The sequence below is a fragment of the Zingiber officinale genome, chromosome 6A, assembly GCF_018446385.1.
Source record: "Zingiber officinale cultivar Zhangliang chromosome 6A, Zo_v1.1, whole genome shotgun sequence".
Classification (NCBI taxonomy): Eukaryota; Viridiplantae; Streptophyta; class Magnoliopsida; order Zingiberales; family Zingiberaceae; genus Zingiber; species Zingiber officinale.
The window spans coordinates 15,883,849-15,906,756 of NC_055997.1; the positions used below are offsets into that span (position 1 = coordinate 15,883,849).

Consider the following 22,908-nt stretch of genomic DNA (forward strand, 5'->3'; position numbering starts at 1 on the left):
TAATTTGAAAAACTCTTATCACACTTTATAAATTACTTTTGACAAGTGTTTTGAAATTTCTCTTGAAAAATGGGTTACAGAATTCTTATAAAATTTAGCTTTCAAAATGTTTTGCAAAATTTAATTTTTAAAGTTTTGAAATCTATTTGTAAATTTAGATAATCCTTTCAAATTACTTTGAAATTTTTTTCTTATCATTAACTCCTCCCTCCAATAAACCTATAAGTTTTTTTACTTTGAGAAATTTATTACTTGACTGTGTATTTCAATATTCCATACTTTGTTATACTTATATACATGTTTTTTAATGAATGCTAAAGGGGGAGAAATATGATTTAAGTAAGAAAAACAAATGAAAATCATCCTAAAATGCTCAAGAGAATAAATTTACTTGTTTTATGTTAGATTTCTCTTAAAGTCAATTTCTATACATATTTACATATTTTTTTTCTAACTTTAACCTAGATTACCATTACATCAAAAAGGGAGAGATTATTGGTGCAGTTGACACTAATGATCAAAGCTAAGTTTTGATGAATGACAAGTGAATTAAAGTTAGATGTGTTGTTGATCTAACCTTGTTACTGAGTACAGGTTGACTAACTTGACTAATCAAGAGGACCAGACATCAGGCAGAAAGTCTAGATGTGGGATTATGGCAAGAGGATGAGATGTTTGATTCCCGATGGGTTGAAATCCGGATGTGCAATTTGGCAGGAGGTCGGGATGTTCAATTTCCGATTGTCGAAGTCTAGATGTGTGATTCTGGTAAGAAGACCTGGTGGGTCAAATTGGACGTCAAGGAGGTAACTTGACACTTGGCAAGTGGAGGTAAGTCACTGAAAGAGAGTGACTAAGTGAGGGTGCGTCGCGATTAAGGGGATAGTAGGCATCGATCTAGTTTAGGTCCATTTTAAAAATCTAAACTGAGACCATGACTAGATCCGGGTGTGGAGGACAGGGTCTAATTAATACTATTTTTATTGTGTTAACTTCATCTTGCAAGGTATACTATATTTTGTTAAATTAACACATTTTGCAGAGCGACAGGAGCACAAAATACCTTGGGTGAACAGTACCCGAAGTGTCTTCCATGAGAAGGAAGGCGCCTTGAGAAGGGTTATGGAAAGCGCCTTCGAGAGCTTAGAAGACACCTTCAGTCAGATAACGTAAAAGACCTCGACGATGATAAGAGCTGACTTTTAAGGGATAGAAGTTGTAGTTGAAGGCGCCTTCAGTGGTATTGAAGGTGCCTTCAGCGGTGTTGAAGGTGCCTTCAGTGGTGTTAAAGGCGTCTTCCATCCCTTTTAAAAAGGTTATTCGACCAAGGCATTAAACACACCTCATTTATAAGTTTCTACGCGTTCATTTGAAGTTCCAACTACTCCGATTTCGTTCTGCTGCTTTGCTATGATGCTATTGCACCCAACTACTGCTAAGGAGCCAACACTAAGTCTTATTCGATCATCTATAAGTGTTGGATAACGAAGTTTTCTTTGTATACTTAATTGTTGCTTAAAAGGAAAGTGTAACTTGTTACACTTTACGTATTCTTTTTATTGTACTCAATCCCCTCTTCTGGTGATTTCAGAAGAGGACATTAGTGGATTATCCATCGACAGGTCCGCGAGACCTGAGTCTTATAATAAAAGTCATCTAACGCTCTCAACCAAGTAAAACTGCTTGTGTTCTTGTGCTTTCTTATTTCTGTGTTTAATTCCGCTATACGAAAACTTTGTTTTAAATAAAATAAAAGACTAGTTTTTTAAAATAACATGATTCATCCTCCTCTCTCTCATATGTGTTTCGATCCAACAATTAGAGATTTTATTTTAATTGTTAAACTCCCATTCGGTCAGTTTAATCGATTTAATCTATTTTAATTTTTTTAAAATTAAAATCGAACTGATTAAATTGATATTAAAAAAAAAAATGAACTTCCGAATTGACTGAACTAAATTTGTAATTTCGGTCGGTTCAATTAATTAATTCAATTTAACCAATCATTTACTCACTACTACCGCTAAACGGGAGTGAGGCGATGTCAAATTTTTTTTATTAGAAATCTTGTGCATGGTTTGATGAGATACCTTGGACTGCCGTTTAAACCATCCCTAATTCGGACGATGGCACAACCACACATGATTTTTAGGTAGGGTAAAATAAAAAATGAACAGGAGTGACGCTACAAATTTGGACATTCCAAAACCATCTCTGCGATTTAGGTAAATTGCATAACCAACTACACAGTTTTAAAAATCGATAAAATAAAACTATTGAATCTAAGTGAAACAACGCCGGCTTCAAAATCTAACTGGCAGGCACTATAAAATCACGGTGTCATCGCGCGACCTCGCAGTCTCCACAAAATCGTGACCTTGATATCTTATCATTTTTCTTAATGAGTAAAAAATATATAAATCATAAATCGAGTACACAATAATCAGAAATTAAAAGCGATTCATGTTATTATGATATCCGAATACATTTCTAATTTCTAATACACACAGCCCTATCACATTACTTAATTGATTCCATCTTTTGCTATATTAATTTCTACTTATTTGGAAATAATCTTTCAATTTCAAGGAACTTGAATTAATTCAATTCACGGATTCATCAATCTTGTGACGTGTTGCAAACCAAGCAAGAGAACACTTTCCCGAACAAGGTCGCCGCCGGCCTCTTCCTCTGCGCCACCGCCCTATCGTCTTCCTTCACCGACGTCGGCCGCTTCACCACCTCCACCACCTGCGACCCGTCGACGCCTTCCTTCTGGCACCTCTCGCACTCCTCCAAGAACGCCTTGAAGGCGTTTTGCACGTACCGAGCACCGTCGGCCACCGTCATCCTCTCCGCCAGCCTCTCCGGGTTCTCGTCGGCGAGGGCATGGTCGCCGTTCAGTGCCGCCCCTAATTGCACCAAATCCGTTTGTAAATCCGACAGTTTTGCCATCTCCTCCGCCTCCCGAGCTCGCAATTTCTTGGGCTCCGGCAATGTCTCTGTTCAAAACTTTTTTAAAAGAAAAAAAAAACAAATTTAATTTGATCAAAATATAGATTAATTGACCTGGGCAATCCATTCTCGGCGTTGTGCGTGTGAGCACGGCCTCAAACGTTCCTGCCCATGCATCTCTATGCGTCAGGAACTCCTTCAAGTTGAAGATCTTCTTCACCGTCGCCGGAATGGAGGAGTGCTCGAATTGGGACGTCGCCTGCGGCCCCGATGGCTCGTGAATCACTGCCATGAAAATCGCCAAAGGTCTAATTAAAGATCATAGATATTAAAGCCCAGAGGGAAGCCGCGAGCATCGAAAGATCATACCGGTTCCAGGTTCAATCCAAGGCGACACCAAGATGGCCGGAACGCGGACACCCAATCGATCGAAGTTGAAGTAGAAGGGTGCGGGGCCGACGACGCCGTCGGGGCTGGGGACGCCGACGACGGGGGTAGGTACGTGGTCGAAGAAGCCGCCGTGCTCGTCGTAGGTGATGACGAAGAGGATCTCGTCCCACTGGGGGCTTGACCGGAGGGCCTCGTAAATCTCCTTGACGAGCCTCTGTCCCTGGGCGACGTCGTGCGAAGGGTGGTCGTCGTTGCCGGGGAGGATCTTGAGGTCGAAGTAGCGCTGCTCGATGACGACGTAGTTGGGGAGTTTGCCATTCTTGCAGTGATCCTTGAACGTGAGATCGAATTGGTGGAAGTTGCCCAGGTATTTCAGCCGCCTCAAGTTCCTGTCCATAAATCTAATTCTAGTAAATTTGAGGGGCTCTGTAGAAAAAACTAATTTTCATTTTACTACTAATTTTGTTATATTTTCTATTTAGCACCCAAAGTTTGGTGGTTAGTAAGGATTGTGTACTAAATTTTCATAATTTCGAGCACCTAACTGAATCGTTTCTTGATTAAACAGGGATAGAAACAGAGGAAGCACCGGTAGAAGAGCGTCGACGGCGGGAACTGGTAGTAGATGCCGAAGGAGAAGCCGGCGTCGTGGAGGTTGTCGAAGATGGTCCGCTGAGGGAGCCCCGCGACGAGCCGCTTGTTGTCGTTGCTGGTCAGCCCGTTCGACGTCGCCGAGTGCACGAACGCCCGGTTCGGTTGCGTCGACGCCGGTACCGACGCGAACCACCGGTCGCACACCGCGAACTCCCGCACCAGCGACTCGTACACCGGCACTGCTGAGGGGCGGAACCCGTTCATTACCGTCTCCGACATCCCCGCCCGCTCCCTCTCCGCCTCCTGCACGAACCCACTCATCGGCGGCGACGCCACGCCCGGCGGGGTGATGGGGGTGGAGGCGGCGTCGACGAAGGGGACGCCGTAGACCTGCTCGTAGATGGCCTGGATGGAGTGGCCAGGGTCGGGGTCGACGTACTCCGATCCGTCGCCGAAGTACAAGACGCCGGCGGCGGGGCCAACGGTGGAGATCGGGTTGAAAAACTGCCTGTCGCCGGAGACGCCGTCGATTTCCGGATTAACAGTCTTCATCCACCCGAGCATGTGGTCGAAGGAGCGGTTCTCCTGGACGAGCACCACCACCGTCTTTATCTTGTCACTGGCGTCGGTCGTCGACATTGCCGCCGGCGCTGATCACTTTCTCGACAAATATATGCTCTTCGCCGGAGACGATCGGTAAGAATTAGGCGCTGTATCTTAAAGAAAGCAAGAACAATTCTTAAAAATATATAGAGAAGAGATGTATCGAAGCTGAAACTTCTAAAACTCTATTTGTTCTCACAACTTAATCCCCTTGATTAAAGCCAATTAACTTGGTTTAGGGCACAATTAGGTTGAAAATGGATAATTAGTCTCACAAAACACATGCTAATTATGTGTTTTCGTGACTTGTTAATATTCTACGAAAGGCTGAGTCCCATAGAGGATGATCATAGCCTTCTTATTTAGGATATGATCATGTTAAATTGTAAAATTAAATTATTCTCATTTGTTCATTGTTCATCGACCGAAAGCTTTCGAGACGTAGCTCGCTGCCTCGTTTAGATGTAGCAAAAAAAAAGTAGTGTTTAAGACTTGCACGAGTCGGCTTTAGGTATTCAAATGAATGAATGGAGATCCATCGCTTTAAGCAATCATGTGGGATGAATGCCTTTGTGCAAATCACGTATATTTGAGCTCTTTCTTTTTTGATGAATCTAATGAGTAATGCCTAACCCAATTTATTTTGTTTGCAATTTCTTATCGAAGGCCCTTTTAGTAAAATATTCTTTAGATTATTTTTTTATAATCTAGATATTCAGTTCTTCGAACAGATCGATCCTAGAGATGATCGATCCTATCTTACACTTACAAAAGTTTTTTACGTGCCATTGGGATAACTCAAAAAGTACACGTGGAAACACATCCAAGTGATCAACATTCTTAGAATTATCATCTTATAGGAGAAAAATCCTAATAGTGCAAAGTAGTTAAAATTTAATTCTCAAATATTTGATTAACCGTTTGAATGACCTAAAGACCTAACCGTTGCACTATTATCGGGAGTAATTAAATATTCTTTTAGAGAACAATGTTATAGGCATTATTAAATTGGTTGGATTAAAAATGCAACCATGGTATAATATGTTCAATCCATGTATTTTTAAGGATTTTTTGTGAAATAAGACTTATAATCATGGGATGTTAAACTTTTGACCTATCCACCACATGAATGTTTTTTAATTTATCCCGATTATGAGTAGAAAACTTCCGTAGACTGATATTACCTATATCATCATTCAGTAATTAACAACATGTGTACTTGTTGAAAGCTATGAATCATCATGGACTATTGTAGGATTAAAGGAGCAAAATTATAACAACACATTACAATTTATTTTTAGTGATAATAAAAAGAAAGGGAGGGAGGAAGAAACAATTGATAAAATAAAATTTGATTAGTCAATTTGATAATGTCGAGCAGGTTGACCTATCCGGTTCTATGAAAATCCTGAAGTCCAGCATCCAGCATCTTTAGTTGCAGAGTCCCTTGCTGACAATCGAAAGAAGTGATAAAGAAGTAACAGTTCATGATAAATGATCAAAATTTTCTTTTGGATTCGAGTGTTCAGCAAGTAATTCAAGAACAGTAAGCTGGAGTTTAGCAGAATCCGCCATTGGAGTGCGATCTGTTCACGGCGGTCGGGCTTACGGCGCCATGATATCCTCTGATTCGGCCGCTGGCCTTTCCGGGTGCGGACGAACCGGTGCCGGCCGCCTCGTCTGCCGTTCTCGTCTGCAAGACGTCGGCGATCGGAATCCTGTCTTGGTTCGACGCATTTCCTGTTGAGAACGATCGTCGACCATCTTCCTTTTCGCATCCGGCATCGTCTCTCGTATCGACTTTGCTGTGCTGACTCTGCTCCGCCGCGACTTGGGGTGGGTTCTTCTTTCCATGCTCCTGGCATGCTTCTTCTTCTTCTTCCATTCTCTCCTCCACCACTATGACCATCTCGTCTCTTCCCGGCGACTCCAGGATCACCGATTCGGCAGCCTCCGCCGGAAGCGACTGCGGCGGATGCGGCCGATCCAGAGGAATATTAATACTGGCCCGGCAGAGCGGGCAATTGGAGTGAGACCTCAACCACGTATCGATGCACTGGAGATGGAAGCCGTGGCCGCACTTGGGCAACAGCCGGAGGCTGTCCTCCTCCTGGAACTCGCTGAGGCAGACGGAGCAATCTGCTCCCTTCACCACCCCGTCGTCTTTCCGGTACTTATACACCGCAATCTTACTTATCAGCGCCTCATCGATGCCTTTCTCCGGCGAGTCCTGCTGCCACCGTGCCTCATGGTGGCGGGAGCGACCGCCGTGGAGCTCGAGGCTGTCGCCGGCGGCCCTCGGGGCGTTCAGCCGCCTCTGCAACGACCGGAATCCGCCGCAATACTTTGGGACGACGGTGTAGTAGCAGATGAGGAGGAGCGTGCCTGCGATAACGCCGACGATGGCGATGGCGAGGGGGGAGAAGGCTACTCCGCCGGACCTGTCGTCTGAGAATTCAGCAGGCGGAGGCGGCGGGAAGATGACGAAGCACCACTGCGGGCAGTAGATTCCGCAGAAGCCCAAGGAGCAGTCCCCCGTCGGCACGTACGGCACCCATGTCTGCTGGCTGTCGCCGGCGGCGGCCATGAACCGGAATCGCACAGAAGCTCTTCCGCCCTCAGATTGCAGCAAAATATCACTCACAGAGTAGGAAAAAAACACTTTTTTGGGGAAATTTAGATCAATTATCAAGATCTTGTTGTTGTTTTGGAAGAATGGAGGAATCAAATTGGCTTGGTAGCAAAGCAAAGTAGGAAGGAAGGGGTAGACGAGCAACTTTATCTACGTTTGCTCCTTTCTCCCCTTTGCCAATATTCTTACTAAATCGTGATTGGTTGACCAAGGGGTAGCCTGTGTTTCTAAGAACAGTATTATAAATTATCGAGGAGGTCATTTTTCCTAATTATATATTTATTTATAACAAGGAATGATATATTTTTTTATTTGTCAAATCATCGATGTGGTTTGAAAACAATAATTAAGATTATTTGTCAACTCTTTTCTCCTCTTATCTGTTAGTCATTGTTAGTCATTATTCTAAAAATTATTGGTCGGTCATGATTTATTTCTTTTGGATTGACCTTAAAACGAATTAGCGGAGACACTAAAAACACTGGGAGCAAACGAATTCACATCAGCTTTATATCCCTTGACAGACACTGTCCCTGATAATGCTTGCTTTATCAGTAACTTTGGTTGCTTAATTAGCAGATCAAGCAACAGCTAAATTGCTTAGAATTCAGTCTCTCTAATCCTTTGGCTTCGCAATTCAGTCCACCTTTTTTTGCTTTCTCATCCATCTCTCTCTTTCTCTTGCACTGTCGACCACGTTCTTTCAGCTCCAAATGCAATGAACGAGAAGATGAATTTTATTTAGTTAAATCACATCTCGTGTTTTGTTTCTTGCTGTTGGATGATCAGCTACTGATTCCGTGATTTAGGTGTGAGATTCCTGGATTAATTATATTGTTTTATTAAGATTTTGGACGTCGAACGGATGGATTCCATTGAGTTCAATGTTAGGCCGTTGATGGGCCAGCGGGCTCATGCGGCCCCAATAACAGCTAAGAAGCTTAGGAATTATATCACGTTTTTAGGAGGCAAGATCTCCTTGACCACTTTTTATGGTCTGGAAGATGTGTCACTCGTATTTGTGATCGGATACGGTCACGATTCGATCGTAAATGGTCGTGATCCCTTCTTGGATTCATCATCCCCATTAGATTATAGTTTTTATTCGGAGCAGACGGCCGGAGGCCGCCCGGAGGACACCCCTCACTCGGCGCCCAGCAATCTGGTCACTTATTCACCACTGGAAGCCCAAAGGCGGCCTCCGGCCACCCGCTCTAAACAAAAACTATAACCTAGTGGGGACGGTGAACCCAGGAAGGGATCGCAATCATTTGCGGTCGGATCGCAATCGTGATCCAGCCACAAATGTGAGTGGTACATCCCCTGGACCACAAAAAAGTGATCTAGGAGATATGTGCTCCATGTTTAGCGCGGTAAATAGAGATTTGATATATATAGATAAATATGTATATATAATGAAATTTTATCTGTAAACCATTCGGTGCACAAATTTAGATGACTCTTACAATTCCGAGCGCCTGGATGCACCGAGAGATATTCGAATTTTCAAAAGTAAATCAGGACATCTGGGAGTACCAAGGGCGGCCCTTGTGGTGGGCAGGCAGGGCACCTGCCCAGGGCCCCACTTTGGGTGGGGCCCCATTAATTTTTTTAAATATATTAGATCTTCTCGATTCTTCAATCATCGAAGCGATTCAAGGGAAGCTTTCTCGCCCTAGCCCTCTCGCCGATTCAAGCGTAGCTCTCTCGCCCTAGCCCTCTCTCGTCCTCCCTCTTGTCGCGTCCTCCCTCATTGTGCCTGAACTCCAAAGCTCCCCCGCAACAGCGTCGCCCCTCGCCGTGCCCTCCCTTGAGCCGCTCTCACTTGCAAGAGATATTTTAAGACTGATTATTTTCTTGTTGTGGTAGATATTGTTCTTATGGAGTTGAGAAGTAGGTTTGAACAATTAAATACTTTTGAAGAGATGTTTGGATTCTTATTCGATGGAGAACAATTAATGATATTGGATGAAGATGATTTGAAAAAATATTGTGTGAATCTTAAATCTGCTCTAAAAAAGGATGATGTATCTGATGTTGATACATATGATTTACTTTTGGAATTACGAATGTTGCAATAGATGCTACCTCTGGAAGCATGTGACACAAATAAATCTTGGACGACCATTAAAATTTTAGAGTTTGCATTGAAAATGGATATTTTCCTTATGATCGTGGTTGCCTATCAAATTTTACTGACTATTTCTGTGACTATAGCATCAGCTGAAAGGAGCTTTTCAAAGTTAAAATTATTGAAATCTTATTTGAGAACTACAATGAGTCAAGAGAGATTGAATGACTTAGTGATCCTTTGCATGGAAAAAGACATATTGAAGAGTATCTCATATGACGATATAATTGATTATTTTACTTTAAAAAACATAAGAAGAGTACATTTTGAGTGATATTGATTGTTGAATAAATTATTTTGAGAAATATGTAAAATGTTATCTAATATATAGTTTCTTCAATTACATATTTTAGTTTATTTTCATTATGATATTTAATTAATTTTTTAATATATATTTAATTTTTTAAATTAATGTAAGAGAGAAAGTCTAAATGATCAAATTTATAATTTTATTCCAGGTCTAATTTTTCTCTGGACCACCCTTGGACAGTACATTTAGGCGCCCGAGGACATATCCAGACCTCTAAAATTATGAGAGTCGCTCAAGAACATGTATCGAGGGGACATACAAATAATAAATCTATATAGAGAGCGAAAAAAACCGCTCAATGTATATTTTTCTGAGCGACTTTTATAAGTCCAAACTTCCAGAAATATTCCTGGATACTCCGGTTCATTTTTAGTGAATCTAGGAGTCCTAGAACCCCTTTTGGTGCCCGGACGTACGTCCAGGATTTACTATAAATCTGTATTTTTAAAATTCTGCCATTGTGGATAAGCTTAAAGGTGAGGCCTTTCGTGGGATGCTTCCACTGCAATAATGTTAATTTTATAAGCTCAATGCAAAGGTCCATGTCCCACATGATTTTTTTTTTTCTTTTAATATTTTTTTTATATTGTTTCCTACTCTCTCTCTCTGTATATCATATTCCTCCGAATCTAATCTGTCCAATGAGATCATATTCCTCTTTTTTATTAAAAAAAAGAGTAAAACTTAACTTAAGTGCTAAATAAATTTTGATGCTAAATAAATTGTAATTTAAATGCTATCAAATAGAAATAATAAAAAAAAAAAAATGGTCTTTAAAATTCAATGGCGCCCCCTTTAGCGAAAATTTTACGGTAACTCCATGAGTGCTCATCGTTAGGATTGATTTGCACATAAAAAAATATATTCTTTTCATGGACACTATTCTTATTTGTCTCATTATTTATGGAGGTATCCTAGCAATTATATGCGTGAAAATGAAGTACTCATCCCTTCTGGTCACCCAACGATATCGAAAGAAATTTATCTATCTTTAGCGATGTAGGCCATTTTCTTAAAGACTAAATAGACTTCTTCAGGGTCATGTCCCTCTCTTGGGAACAAAGCTTATGAAGGGCTCCTACAAAGCAATTAAATCAAATAGTTTAACTAATAATTCACATATTGATCCAAAAAATGTGAAGAATTCATTCAAATGTAAGTTGGGTTCTTCTTTGGCATTTCCACGTTAAATCTATCAGCCGCTCGATCGGAGCAAGTTTAAATCCATCCGCTAGAAAATGAACGACTGAGATTTAATCTACCCGCCTCCATGGCACAAGGGTCGCAGTTGACAATGACGTGGAGCAGAATCTATCCATCGCCTTTTACGTGGCGCGTCAACAACCGCCCATCGCAAGCGTCAGCCGCCGCCGATCGACACGCACATCATAGCCGCCCTGGCGGAACAGATGGCTCGACGGCGATGGTCGGCCGCCAATGCCAAGCGCAGGCAATGTGTTCGACGCCTTGCCGCAGTGGGAAATAAAAGGAAAATAACAGTTGTAAGTGTTATGTAAAAAAGTAAAATCTGTCACTCTAATAATCACCTATGGCGACGGAGCTCATGATTATCCCATTGCAATCGAAGAGAGTAAATCAAAAAAATCAATCCTATAAATAAACTCGGCAGGATAAAATAGTAGTTTAGTACTGTAGTAAAAAAAAAAAAAATACGTTCGCTTTTAGCGTCCCATCAATTCATCCTAAGATCAACAAGGAGGAGATAAATTATATCAATTCATCTCAAGATCAACACAGAGGAAGTAAATCACAGACGGCTACTAGTTTTTTAGAATAGTGACTAACACATAAGAGAGGTATTTACCTCGGCTTTATCGAGATTCCAGATCTCATTGTGGCAACATCTCATACGCTAATTACTAGATCCATCCGAGGGACTAAAATAGTAGTCTAGCACATGTGGCAAAAAAGACGAAATTGCTCGCTCCCAGCGCTCCCGCCGCACCCGACCCAAGGCCATCACGAGGGAGGTAAATCATAACATCCTGAGCAAGCATGTGGCAGGTGGGATGAGTTACACAAGGACCATAGATTTACACTCCAATTATCCTAAATTTCGACCCCGTAATTTTATGTAACAAATATCCGATCACATACCAACTCCAATGATCTGTGAGATCAAATAGTAGTCTAGCACGCACGTTGAGGGGAAGAAGGGGAGCAATTTATTACAGATCGTTCATCACAAGCTGTAGCAATCATGCCCAGTAAATGGCAGGCCTCGGTTTCTTCTCCATCTTGCTCGAGTTTCTAGCTCCGCGACGAAGATGAAATGAGCTTAGTCGGTAATTGTCGTTTTCTATAAACAATATGTAATTAAGCAGTGTCATTGAGTGCTAAAGGGGGCTCTTTGAGGGATGCCCTTCCTCCTCCGTGCGCCGGTGGCCGGCGGCGACGCGGAAGGGGTGGATCTCTGCATCCTCACGCTCCCACGGCTGGAGCTCGCGAAAGAGTCCTCTGATTCCGACACCGGCGCGGTGGTTTGCCGTCTGAGTGGTGAATTCTTCTTGCTGGTGCGGGTGCCGGTGCTGGCGAGCTGAAACAAGCATTTCGTCGAACAGTTGGTGGGGGGGTGTGGAGGAGATAATTAGAGTTTGGAATTGGGGGAGGAGGGGGATGGGACCTTGCAGCCGAGGGAGCAGAAGCGGAAGGAGTCGAGGAGGCTCCGGTCGCAGACCTCGCAGGTGTTGTTGACGCCCTTGCCGGGCCTCGGCTGTGGGCGCTCGTTGAGGAACACGATCCGGGCGCTGTTGATGATGTAGGTCTGGACGCCGGAGATGTCGAGCACCTTCTGGATCTCCGACACTCGGATCACGTCGTGGTACGACGACCGCCGTATCTGCAACACCATCATCGCAATCTCAGGCGGCGGCGGAACACTAAATCGAAGCTCTACTAAACCAAAAAAGGAAGGAAAAAATGAGTGGGATCCCTCTCCGAACCTGGATCGTGAGGTGGTCGCGGTGACGGTGCGCGAGGCAGAGCGAGCAGAGGGCGCCGCCGGCGCAGTCGAGACAGTACATGTTGCACTCGCTCCGTTGCACTTCGGCGTGGAGCTCGCATTGCGCGAAGAACCGGGTCGCCAGCAGCGGACGCAGCCACGGCGGCCACCGCCCTGCTCCTTCCTCCGACCATCCTCCTCCCTATTCCCAATCAAAAAACCATTTTCCCCCACTTTGAATCCACACAAAAGAAGCTTCAAAAAAAAAAAGATCAATCTTTGGTAGAAACCTCACCATGACTCGTTTGTTCTTCAGATTGAGCTCTTTCAGAGAGGATTCGTGATCGAACACCATTTCCGATTCAGCAAAAGCTTCCTCCTTTAATTCTCCTCCGATCGCAATGAAGTTCGGGAGAAAGGACTCGGAATCAAAAAGGCCTTGGCTTTGTGGAAGAAGAAGAGGCGGAGGGGGTTTGAAGTCTTTTGAGATGGCAGGGTTCCGCCATTTGTATCCCTCTCTAGCTTGTCTCTTCTCTGTTGTTTGCATAATTAATTACGGTTATGTATTGCTAATGCGTGTCAATTTACTCTCTTTATTTTCCTTTTTACTTGTCGATGGAGGTTAGTGGACATAACATCATTATGATTGATTAGTGAATCTTTTTTATTAACAATAATTGTGTTGATGGATGTCTTTAACACTTATTATCCTGTAAATTTGCATTGATAATCCTTCTTTTATCTCACATAGACTAGTGAAGAATGATTAGATCTCAATATCAAAACTTCCACTACTTTATTTGGATGTGAAATCTTTTTGAACGTTCTTTTTCATTAGATTTAGATTTATGTGCTTCATATCACCATTAAAAATCCATCGATTTCGTTATAATTATTTAATCATTAAGTGTATGAATGTGGAGTTAGCTACTATTCACTAGGATGCTATTGGATTACATAATGTTGTTTTAGACCTTGGACCACCTTCTTATTTTGTGATATTTGATCCTTAATAATTAATTTTATAAGTACTATTAATTCACCTTGTCTAGTTAATAAAGGTTAAGGAGATTTCCCACTCTATGCTCCTATTATTATTATTATTATTCTTATTATTATTATTATTATTATTATTAATTGACATCTAATATCTGACTAACGCTGACTAATTCTGAGGATGATCGATCTGATTTCATAAAAAAAATTTATCAATCATTAGAGTAAATTGAAAGGTACTCATAGTGAACGATCAATTAACCCAGTTGATACGGGTTATGATAAACAAACTCAGGGGATGACGTGGAAGTCAGAGTCAAGATGACATAGCGGTCAAAACTTCGAAAGGAGGATATCCCTCATCTAGTTTTGATTGGTCGCCTAGCGCTAAAGTTCTTAGATCTAATCCGACCGAGTTACAAGTCGGCCAGGAAGAGGCGGACAACCCTTAAGCCGATCGAAATTGATGAGTTTAGTGCCCCAAGGGTGAACAACTCCTATAGTGCCTTAAGGACGGTCACCTCTTAAAGTCGGCCGAGATAAAGGATAGCTGGCATTGCATGTCGGCCGGAATGACTGACTCACTCATCAATAGACCAATAGTAGGTATGGTCAGGAGGAAGGTTAAACTTCTTACTTTGTGCGAGTCTCCTTGTACACACGCCCAAACAACCCTAATTATCGGTTAACTTTATCGGTTTCCATGCGATAGTATATTTGTATATCCATCCAGTTGTAAATGTTGGTGCAATATCCCTCAGGTCAAGGTTGACCTGGGTAACCAAGCTGAGTCTTGGTTTGGGTTTAGATGTTTGACAATAAGATATTGATTGAAGAAGAGTCAAGTAGGTCAAGGTTGACTGGATACTTGACTGGGAAGTCCTAACTGGGATGTTAGGCAAAATGAAAGTCCTGGTGAGTGAAGCCAGGCAGAAGGAAGTCCTAGTAAGTGAAGCTAGGCAGATGGAAATCCTGGTGAGTGAAGCCAGGTGAAAGTCCTAGTGAGTGAAGCTAGGCAGATGGAAATCCTGGTGAGTGAAGCCAGGTGAAAGTCCTAGTGAGTGAAGCTAGGCAGAGGGAAAACCCTAGTGAGTGAAGCTAGGTGAAAGTCCTAGTGAGTGAAGCTAGGCAGATGGAAAACCCTAGTGAGTGAAGCTAGGTGAAAGCCACAGTGAGTGAAGCCGGGCAGGGAAAATCCGGATGGATCGAGGATGATCGGACATCCGGTGTTGGGAAGTCCAAGTAGGTCGAAGGATTGATCGGGCTTGATATGAGAGAAAAGTCAAGTGGGTCGAAGGATTGACCGGACACTTGGTAGGGAGTCCTAGCGGTCGAGGGTGACTAGATGCTGGGCATGACATACCAAAGGTCGAGGTTGACCGGATGTTGGTTTGGGAGGTTTAGGACTTGGTTTTGGACAAAACCAAGTCTTTGGATCGATCGATGGATCGATCCGAGCTCTGATCGTCGATGGATCGATCCGGACTGTCAATGACGAGAGAGCTTCGGATCGATCCGTGGATCGATCCGAGTCAATCGATCGATGGATCGATTGGGGCCTTGTTCGCGCGATAAGCGTTGGATCGATCCGTGGATCGATCGAGGCAGCGCGATAGGCTCTGGATCGATCCGTGGATCGATCCAAAGCCTCCCCGATCGATTGGGAACATTCGAATCGATCGGGATCCGACCGTTGACATCGTTTATAGCTGCAGGCGTTCGATGGCTGCGGAACAACTTCACCGATTCATTCCAGAGCTCTCACCAACTCCTCCACAGCGCTCACAAAGCTCAGATCGCCAGTTCTTGAAGGATCTTGGAAGCTCTCCAAGTCAAGAGGCAGATCAAAGCCAAGAAGAGAAGCTAGGGTTAGGGTTTTGTACTCATTGTAAGCTTGTAAGCTTGTATTTCTTGTATCCTTTCCCTCTCTTCTTGTATTGAGTATTGTAGGGCTTCTCCGCCCTCGGTAGTTACCGAAAAGGAGTGCTTTCATAGTGGAGGGTGCGTGCGTGGTGTGGATCCTTGGACTAGTCACCTCTTGTGAGGTGGATACCAAGTAAACCAACCGTGTTAGCGTTGTTGTATTTGTTTCTGTATTTTCCGTTGCATATTCTTGAAGAAACAAGCAACGCCGAGCACCGAGCGAACGCGACGAGCTATTCACCCCCCCCCCCCCCCCTCTAGCTACTTTTGATCCTAACAGTAAAGTCGAATAAGTTCATACTCCCTGACCGTACAGAAAGTTGGTCGAGCATAACACAACTCAACTTAATACATTGACCGAACCGCTCAAAACGTAGCTTCATTTCTCGGGGCATCCCATTATAGGCTTGGTCGGTTAAAAAAATGACCAAACCTACAACACTTGGCCTCATATTATTGCTCGGACGTATTTCCAGCAAAGCATAGGTTATCAGAGGGATTTCTAAGAAGCATGGGGCGTCATATTATTTCTCAAATGCACTTCCAATATGACCAAGGTACTATATCTATATTATTCTCCAAACGAATGTCTTAATACTGCGCAAAATATATATAACAGAGCAACTTAATGACGAGACAAATATAAAGGCCACCGATCTTACCTGCCAACCAAGATACATGCAATATAATATACAACAGAGCAGATTATTCAAAATATAACCGAGCGACTTAATGCCGAGATAGATATAAAGGCGATCGGTCTTACTGGCCGACCAAGATGTATTCGGCAGACAACATCCTAACAACCTGTTAGAATAATAACTATGTGTCAAAGAATATTCTTCTGAAAACTTTTTTCAGGACCATCGTGCCTCCCATCAGCAGATCATTTATGACAACATATTTTTCTCATTAATCCCGACAGTAATAGAAGCTATGAACGACAAAAAGAGGTATATATATGGGTAAAAGAAATATTCCTCAAATAATTATAGTCATTGCCTAACAAACTCTGACACACATTATCACCTCATGATTACGGAGGTTCTGAGAGGTGGTATATAAAGGGGGAGTCCTCTCCGTGGCAAAGGTACGTTCTCTGACATCTGTAACTCTACTCTCAAGCACAAGTTCTTTACTATTCTTCATTCATCCGTCCAAACTTGTACTGACTTAGCGTCGGAGGGTCATCACCAGAGATTTCCCTTGATTTTTGAGCACTGACGTTTTATTGGCTAATCACCATATGTGCAGGAGTAAAAAGAAATTTTCTCGTGGAGTACCTAGCACGTCATCTCTATAATTTTTAAATAAGATTATTAGCGTTCTTACTTCAGCTGTCTATTAAAAAAATTACTAATTAATTTATCGATGGTAGATCTTATGTGTCTGAAAAATTAAAAACCCAGCACCGTTAGATGAGATGAGTAAATTAACAATAGCACTCATAAAATAATAATAAAACCACAGGCAATCATACTTTAAAGAAATAATCAACATTTAAAGCATGAAACAAAATTTTCTTTTAAAATAACATATGTGGGCATCCAATTACACACGCGAGCCATAATTATTAAAACCAAACTTGATTGTTTTCTAATCCAATCAACTAGAATAAAAAAGACAACATATCCATCCATTCATCTATCTTTCTAAACCTAACTCGACCACCACCATGAAAAGGACAAAATGGAAGCATTAGATCCATCACCATGGACTTTCAATAAAGTAATAAGATCATTTGTTTTAGAAAAAAAAAAAAGAAAAGAAAAATTAATTCAAGTGATGGAAAGAGGGATGGATGATCATGCAATGATGCAAGTATAGTTACAACCACTGTGTAATACCACATTAGGTTGATGTAAGTGGCCAGGGAAGTTTGCTTCAATCTAATCTCTGAAGTTGTTGGTCTAATGTAGGCATGTGTGCAATATTTTATGGATTTTTTTTATAAACAAGGGAGAAATGTTTTATTAAAATGATTAAAAACATGCCTATAATATGTATTTTTAATCAGAAAAACTCCTTGTTAGTTAAGGTATGTTATATTTTAGTAAAATGCTTCCAAAAAAAATTCAACTCCATTATTAGGAGATGCAAAGGCTCAGTTTACAGTACAAGTCATGTAATATATTATATCATTACTTAGTTGTACTAGGTGTCATTATTGTTAATAATATAAAGGTTATACAGTACTAAATCAACAATTAGTTGTTTTGGGTATCAGTGTGGTGAATAACTAGCTCATATTACCTAAACTTAAGTTGCTCATATTCCTTGCTGTCGTAAGCTATCAAGAGCCTGGAAACAGAGCAAGAAGAGATCGAACTGACCAACCTAATTTTCATTATGTATAATTTAGAGGAAGTTTGGAGCTGGCACTAGTACTATTGGCCAACCATTCATCAGCCAAGAAGCTTGTGCTTGAAGAAAAGAATACAAGACTGAAGGAATAGCAGAGCCCACCTAATAAGATAAAGCTAAATTATTGTTGTTATTGTTTATGTTAACATAAGTGAAGCAGCTTGTGTTGTTGGATAGGGACAAATACCTACATTCGATGGCTCCTGATGTACAAGTTTGGAATAGTCTCTTTGTTAGACACCTTGTATTGTTGGCAAGTCCATTAGGGATCTGGATGAGTTATTTGTTCATCATATATTCGCTAATTCAAATTCTTTTTCAAAATATCTGGAGTATCGACTTTCTTCCCAATCAAGACAGCAACATTCCTGAATCATTGTACAAGTACTTGAAACAAACCTACAACTTCAGGATTTTGCTTTGCCAAGGTTCACGAGTACAAAAGAAAATGAAAGAAAACTTTCAGGGATCTCTAGATACATAGTTTTGATCAAGGCGGACCTGCTATATGTTACGCAGCTCAGCGTACATAATGCAGGCGGATTTGAGAAACTATCCAAGTTTATTTATCCAACTCTGACAAGAACAAAAAAGCGAGGATAAGGAAGAAAATTTGAGGCTTTTGATGACTGGAGTGATTTGTACTATGATCATCGCGAATTAGCTAACTGTTGGACATTTTATGTTCAATGTGTTAGCTCAAAGCATCCTGTTCTGTATGTCATTGATGAGACCCGAAGCTAGAGATGTCAACTTCCTTCCTGTCTCACCAGCCATGCTCTTGATCGAGGTTATATCTTGTGATGCCTATAAAAGCAAAGTGTATTTAAAAAAAAAACTTATTGGGTCAAAACGCATCTATGAAAAATTTGACAATATACTGTCAACATTTTTAGTTTGATACTATTTAAATAATAATAATAATAACCATAAGAAAAATAATTTCTAGGATTGTAGAACTATAACGAGGCAACATGAAACTTGATGGTTCTTTTGCAAGTTACTTGATGGTTCTTTTGCAAGTTGAATGCTTCTACTCAATCAACTTATCATACTCTTAACTTTATATACAAAAAAAAAGTACCTGGAATGAGATTCTGTTAATGAGATCAGAAGCAGTCATGTCAATTGTAGAATCGTTTCCACGACCAAACAGATCAGCACTAGAAATGGATGTCGACCCCTACGCAAGGTAAGCATATAAACCAAATGAGAATGCTTGTAAGTTTATAATACCTAAAACTAACCATATTAGCATAATAAGTAAACAACATCAAAGATTAGCTTTTTAAGATGCACAAGGGAGACACTGCGAACATCTCAGTGTTTAGTTATTTGCAAACCAGCATACATTAAGAGAAAGGATCTCTAAATCACTTTGTTTTGCAGTCTATTCATATAGAATATGCAGAGATTACCATCAAAGGAATCTTGATTCCAAACAATCTCAGAAATATAATAGAATACAGTTCTGTGGCAAAACACAAACAAGGCGTCAAGTATCAATGATAAACAAGGCACAATTACGAGCAACTTTTGTGAATAACCATTATATCTTAAAGGGATTAGGCATTTTCAATTATATTCCAACTACATAAAATTGTACAAGTGCAGGCTATGTCAATTTTATGATCCACTTCGCATAGCTTATGATACGCTTTGCAATCACATTTTGAAATGAGGAAGTGGTATACCGAGAATTTGTCAAGGGATATTTGAGCCTCGTTGTTTGCTTTGTTTTGATCACCAAAGAATTGGGCTGATGATATTGATTTTGCATTTGAGAATTTCTGCCTTGCCGCATCACTTTCTTCAATCTGATCAGCATGATAATTAAAAGCAAGCTTCATATAAGATGTTGAGTGAATATAAACACATTTAACTAGAAATTGAGAAAAAAAAATGGTGAATATTCTGTATTTGATTTCCAATGGCCAATCACTTGAAAGAATTTGTATATCACCTCTTCAGACTCCTCATTCCATATTATAAACAAGCATATTCATTGTCTGGAATTTAACAAACTTGCTTACTTTCATATCAAGAAATAAGCGACTCTTGCATAAATAAATTCTAGAATTCACCACAAATCATTTTGGCCTACAAATCTAGTTCTGAATCTATCAAGCATATAGTTACTTTGTCTAGAATATCAAAGTTGCTATCTAGACAAGGTTGCATGGATTCAATATTTCAATTCAACCAAAGCAGGTGAATAAAATCATACTGAAACAGTGACACCTGTATTTTTGATGATGAGGAAGATTTCTTCTGAAAGCCACTGTCCATTCCAAAATCTTCAAAGAAACTAGAAGATTTTGGTGGAGCAACATGATTGAGAACTTGAGCACCGCCAGTATTGCTCTCAGCAGAAAGTGTGCTCTCAATATATTCGAACCGAGAGGGAAATGGCTGACCACTCGTTGTCCTCGAATTAGTAGAGACTGGTGCAGAAACAGGTGCAGGTTCTTCAGGCTTTTGATCATAAAGGTCTTCATTTGGCTGCAATCAACAGTTCACAACAGTTAGGCTGCAATCATTAAGCCCCCAAAACATGTTCCAATTAAACTTGAATCTTAATGCAACATGTTCCAATAAAAGTTGAATCTTGATATAATGTAAAAGATGAACTTTTCAACAATTTTTTATAAGAAAAAACAACATGTGACGGGATGAGCAAAATATTAAGCAAGTAAGAAGAAAGTCAGGATCAACAATCATGGCAAAGTGGAGCTTGGAGAAATTATTAATCAGCCAAAGGGTTGAGGTTAGTGTTTACCTTCGTTGTAAGCTTCCGTACACCAAGACCTCCAGTCTTGCTTCCGGTCTTCTTTGCACCAAAGGGCTTCTTGGAAGAACCGATAACAGAAGAACGGATCGGAGCTTTAGGTGAACGAGGAATTTCAGGTTCAATTGTCTCATCTGTAACCTCCTTCTGTGAATCTACAAGCTTGAGTTCAGGGAGTTCATTCAATGCATTGGGTGGCTGAGATGCTGCAACAGGTGAAGATGGCAAAGAAATATCCTCTGCAGAGCTCTTCGCAACCTCTTTGGAAAGCAATTGCCGGTACAATTCAGCTGCTCTTGATGTATATTTGGCTTCAATCTTGCCATCATCTGTCCAGCCATGCTGCTTAAAGAAAATTTGGGCACGGTTGTTGCCTCCAAAAACCATCATCTTTAGTTGATCAGGAGTCCAAGAGTCCAAATTTGTAGATCTAGACATGACCAAAAGAAATTCGATATAAGATTTCATGGATTCCTATTTGGAGTCATACACTTAACACCACTCTAAAGACATTGTAACATATTTCACCCATAACGAATGGATGTGCAAGCATTTATATCATGACGCCTCAAAAAAATCAGGCAGAAAATACAGGGGAACAAAAGCAAGTTTTGAGGTCCTTATAGCATACAAACACATTTCATATTGTAATAAAAACAAGATTTAAAGTATTACACATCAAAATAGCCAAAGGAGAGTAAATTAAATGAATTAGGAAAAATATATCCTCCAGATGCTGGACAGTGGCTATAGTGGATTTTAGAAAGAAAAAGACAAATATTTAGTAATTACATCAATGTGACACATTATCATCCAACCCTTAATTTTACTGTCGGCCCCAATATTAGATTGGTTCTTGTCAGCCTCAATACAACTTGATTGATCTGTATCAGACCAAGTTTCACAATGTTGTTGTATGATCATTGTTTGTTTTTTACTATCTTTGGCTAAAGTGAAAACTTTATAAGACCACAATATGACATATTACATTTTACAAATCAACATTCAACAATCGGAAACAATGTGTATATAACAAATATAAGAATGCTAAGATAAATAAGGTTTATATATATATATCATAGTATGAGAGAGCAGCTATGTGTAGTTTCAACGAATGGAAAAATAATAATAAATTGAACATCTTCAATGACGATTCTATAGCTAGATTAGCTATATCAGTTAGAGTTGAAGGTGAAATGGATAAAGAGAGGCCAAAGAAAATTGTACTTAAGCACTTAACATAATAAAAATGATTTAAAAGGTCTAAAATTTGCTAATAATATAGGCTCAGAATTCAATGGATGAGATCAGATCTATCGCATCCACCAAATAACCCCATGGTTTGATTATGACGTTGGGTATTGATGAATGATCATGAAAGTAAATTAGAGTGAAGAACATTGTCGGAAAATGAAGCTTTTACAGAATCAACCATTTCTAAAATATGTTCTCGGAATACACGACTGATCCTAAACAAAGCTAATCCAGCACCATTTTCAAATTCCATTAGCGTAAAGCCAACAGATCAAACCTGTTTATTCCCAAGCAAAATACAACAACAAATTCGTCAAATACCTCACGAAGCTGATGTGCACGCCGAGGCTGCGGTGAACGGCGGAGCAATCGAGGCAGAGAAAGATTCCGAAAGTCACCGACGCCCACGTCGGGTTCTTCGCATTGCAATCAAAGCAAATCTGGCGAAGCAAACAAATCCACGGATCAGAGACTACGGGATCTGGACACTTAGGTAGAGATCGCACGGATCCGACCGGTTTCAGATCATGATCGCAACGGAGCCGAGACAAAACAACGTAATCGAATCCATGGCAACGAGAGAAGAGATCGGCGTACCTTGTTCTCGGACTTCGATTTGAGTTTCCTGAACACGGCGTTCCTGTCGGCGAATGCATCGGAAGCCATCGGCGAGAGAGAGAGCAGGAACGGTTTCGTTCGATTCTTCCCTAAATCAGAGGGAGGCGTGAAGGGTAAAGGAAGTGAGGCGCAGGCCAGATCGGGTTTGTATCGGGGGAAAATTTAATTTTACGCCACACATTTTCAACTCTATTTTCGACATGCTCCTAAAAGTTTTAAAGCGCGCAAAATACTTTATAAAAATTTAGTATTGACATTGTGCCCCTGAGAACAAATGCTTTGGCCGCAGAAAGATCATGCGGTCAGGATCAAATTCCTGGAAATTTAACGGTGATAAAGCTTTCCTTCGCTCGATGGAGCCGTGGATGACGTTGGATTTAGCAGCGAA

General features: G+C 40.9%; 4 protein-coding genes across 5 annotated transcripts; all 4 read right to left on the reverse strand.

The window, feature by feature from the left end:
• Positions 1 to 2,619: 2,619 nt before the first annotated feature.
• Positions 2,620 to 5,331, reverse strand: LOC121994644 (non-specific phospholipase C3-like). Its single transcript, XM_042548605.1, has 5 exons — positions 5,325 to 5,331; positions 3,935 to 4,589; positions 3,325 to 3,734; positions 3,070 to 3,240; positions 2,620 to 3,002 (listed from the first exon to the last, which is right to left on the reverse strand). The coding sequence occupies exons 1-5, from the start codon at positions 5,329 to 5,331 to the stop codon at positions 2,620 to 2,622; spliced, it is 1,626 nt and encodes a 541-aa protein (XP_042404539.1).
• A 447-nt stretch (positions 5,332 to 5,778) lies between these two features.
• Positions 5,779 to 7,347, reverse strand: LOC121995934 (E3 ubiquitin-protein ligase Os04g0590900-like). The gene has a single exon (XM_042549719.1). The coding sequence runs from the start codon at positions 7,127 to 7,129 to the stop codon at positions 6,101 to 6,103; it is 1,029 nt and encodes a 342-aa protein (XP_042405653.1). The 5' UTR covers positions 7,130 to 7,347; the 3' UTR covers positions 5,779 to 6,100.
• A 4,009-nt stretch (positions 7,348 to 11,356) lies between these two features.
• LOC121995935 lies at positions 11,357 to 13,224 on the reverse strand. Of its 2 annotated transcripts, XR_006115939.1 has the most exons (5): positions 12,873 to 13,224; positions 12,579 to 12,779; positions 12,260 to 12,475; positions 11,734 to 12,172; positions 11,365 to 11,621 (listed from the first exon to the last, which is right to left on the reverse strand). XR_006115939.1 is itself a non-coding variant. In XM_042549720.1 (4 exons), exons 1-4 carry the CDS (start codon positions 13,122 to 13,124, stop codon positions 11,963 to 11,965), a joined length of 879 nt encoding a protein of 292 aa, XP_042405654.1. In that variant the 5' UTR covers positions 13,125 to 13,224; the 3' UTR covers positions 11,357 to 11,962. The 2 variants fall into 2 exon arrangements, 1 of the variants encoding a protein (XP_042405654.1); XM_042549720.1 differs by having other exon boundaries at positions 11,357 to 12,172.
• Positions 13,225 to 18,248: 5,024 nt separating this feature from the next.
• On the reverse strand, positions 18,249 to 22,672 carry LOC121995936 (probable ADP-ribosylation factor GTPase-activating protein AGD8). The gene is made up of 7 exons (XM_042549721.1): positions 22,500 to 22,672; positions 22,224 to 22,342; positions 20,640 to 21,078; positions 20,102 to 20,362; positions 19,555 to 19,677; positions 18,945 to 19,043; positions 18,249 to 18,667 (listed from the first exon to the last, which is right to left on the reverse strand). Exons 1-7 carry the CDS (start codon positions 22,566 to 22,568, stop codon positions 18,560 to 18,562), a joined length of 1,218 nt encoding a protein of 405 aa, XP_042405655.1. The 5' UTR covers positions 22,569 to 22,672; the 3' UTR covers positions 18,249 to 18,559.
• Between the last annotated feature and the right edge of the window lie 236 nt (positions 22,673 to 22,908).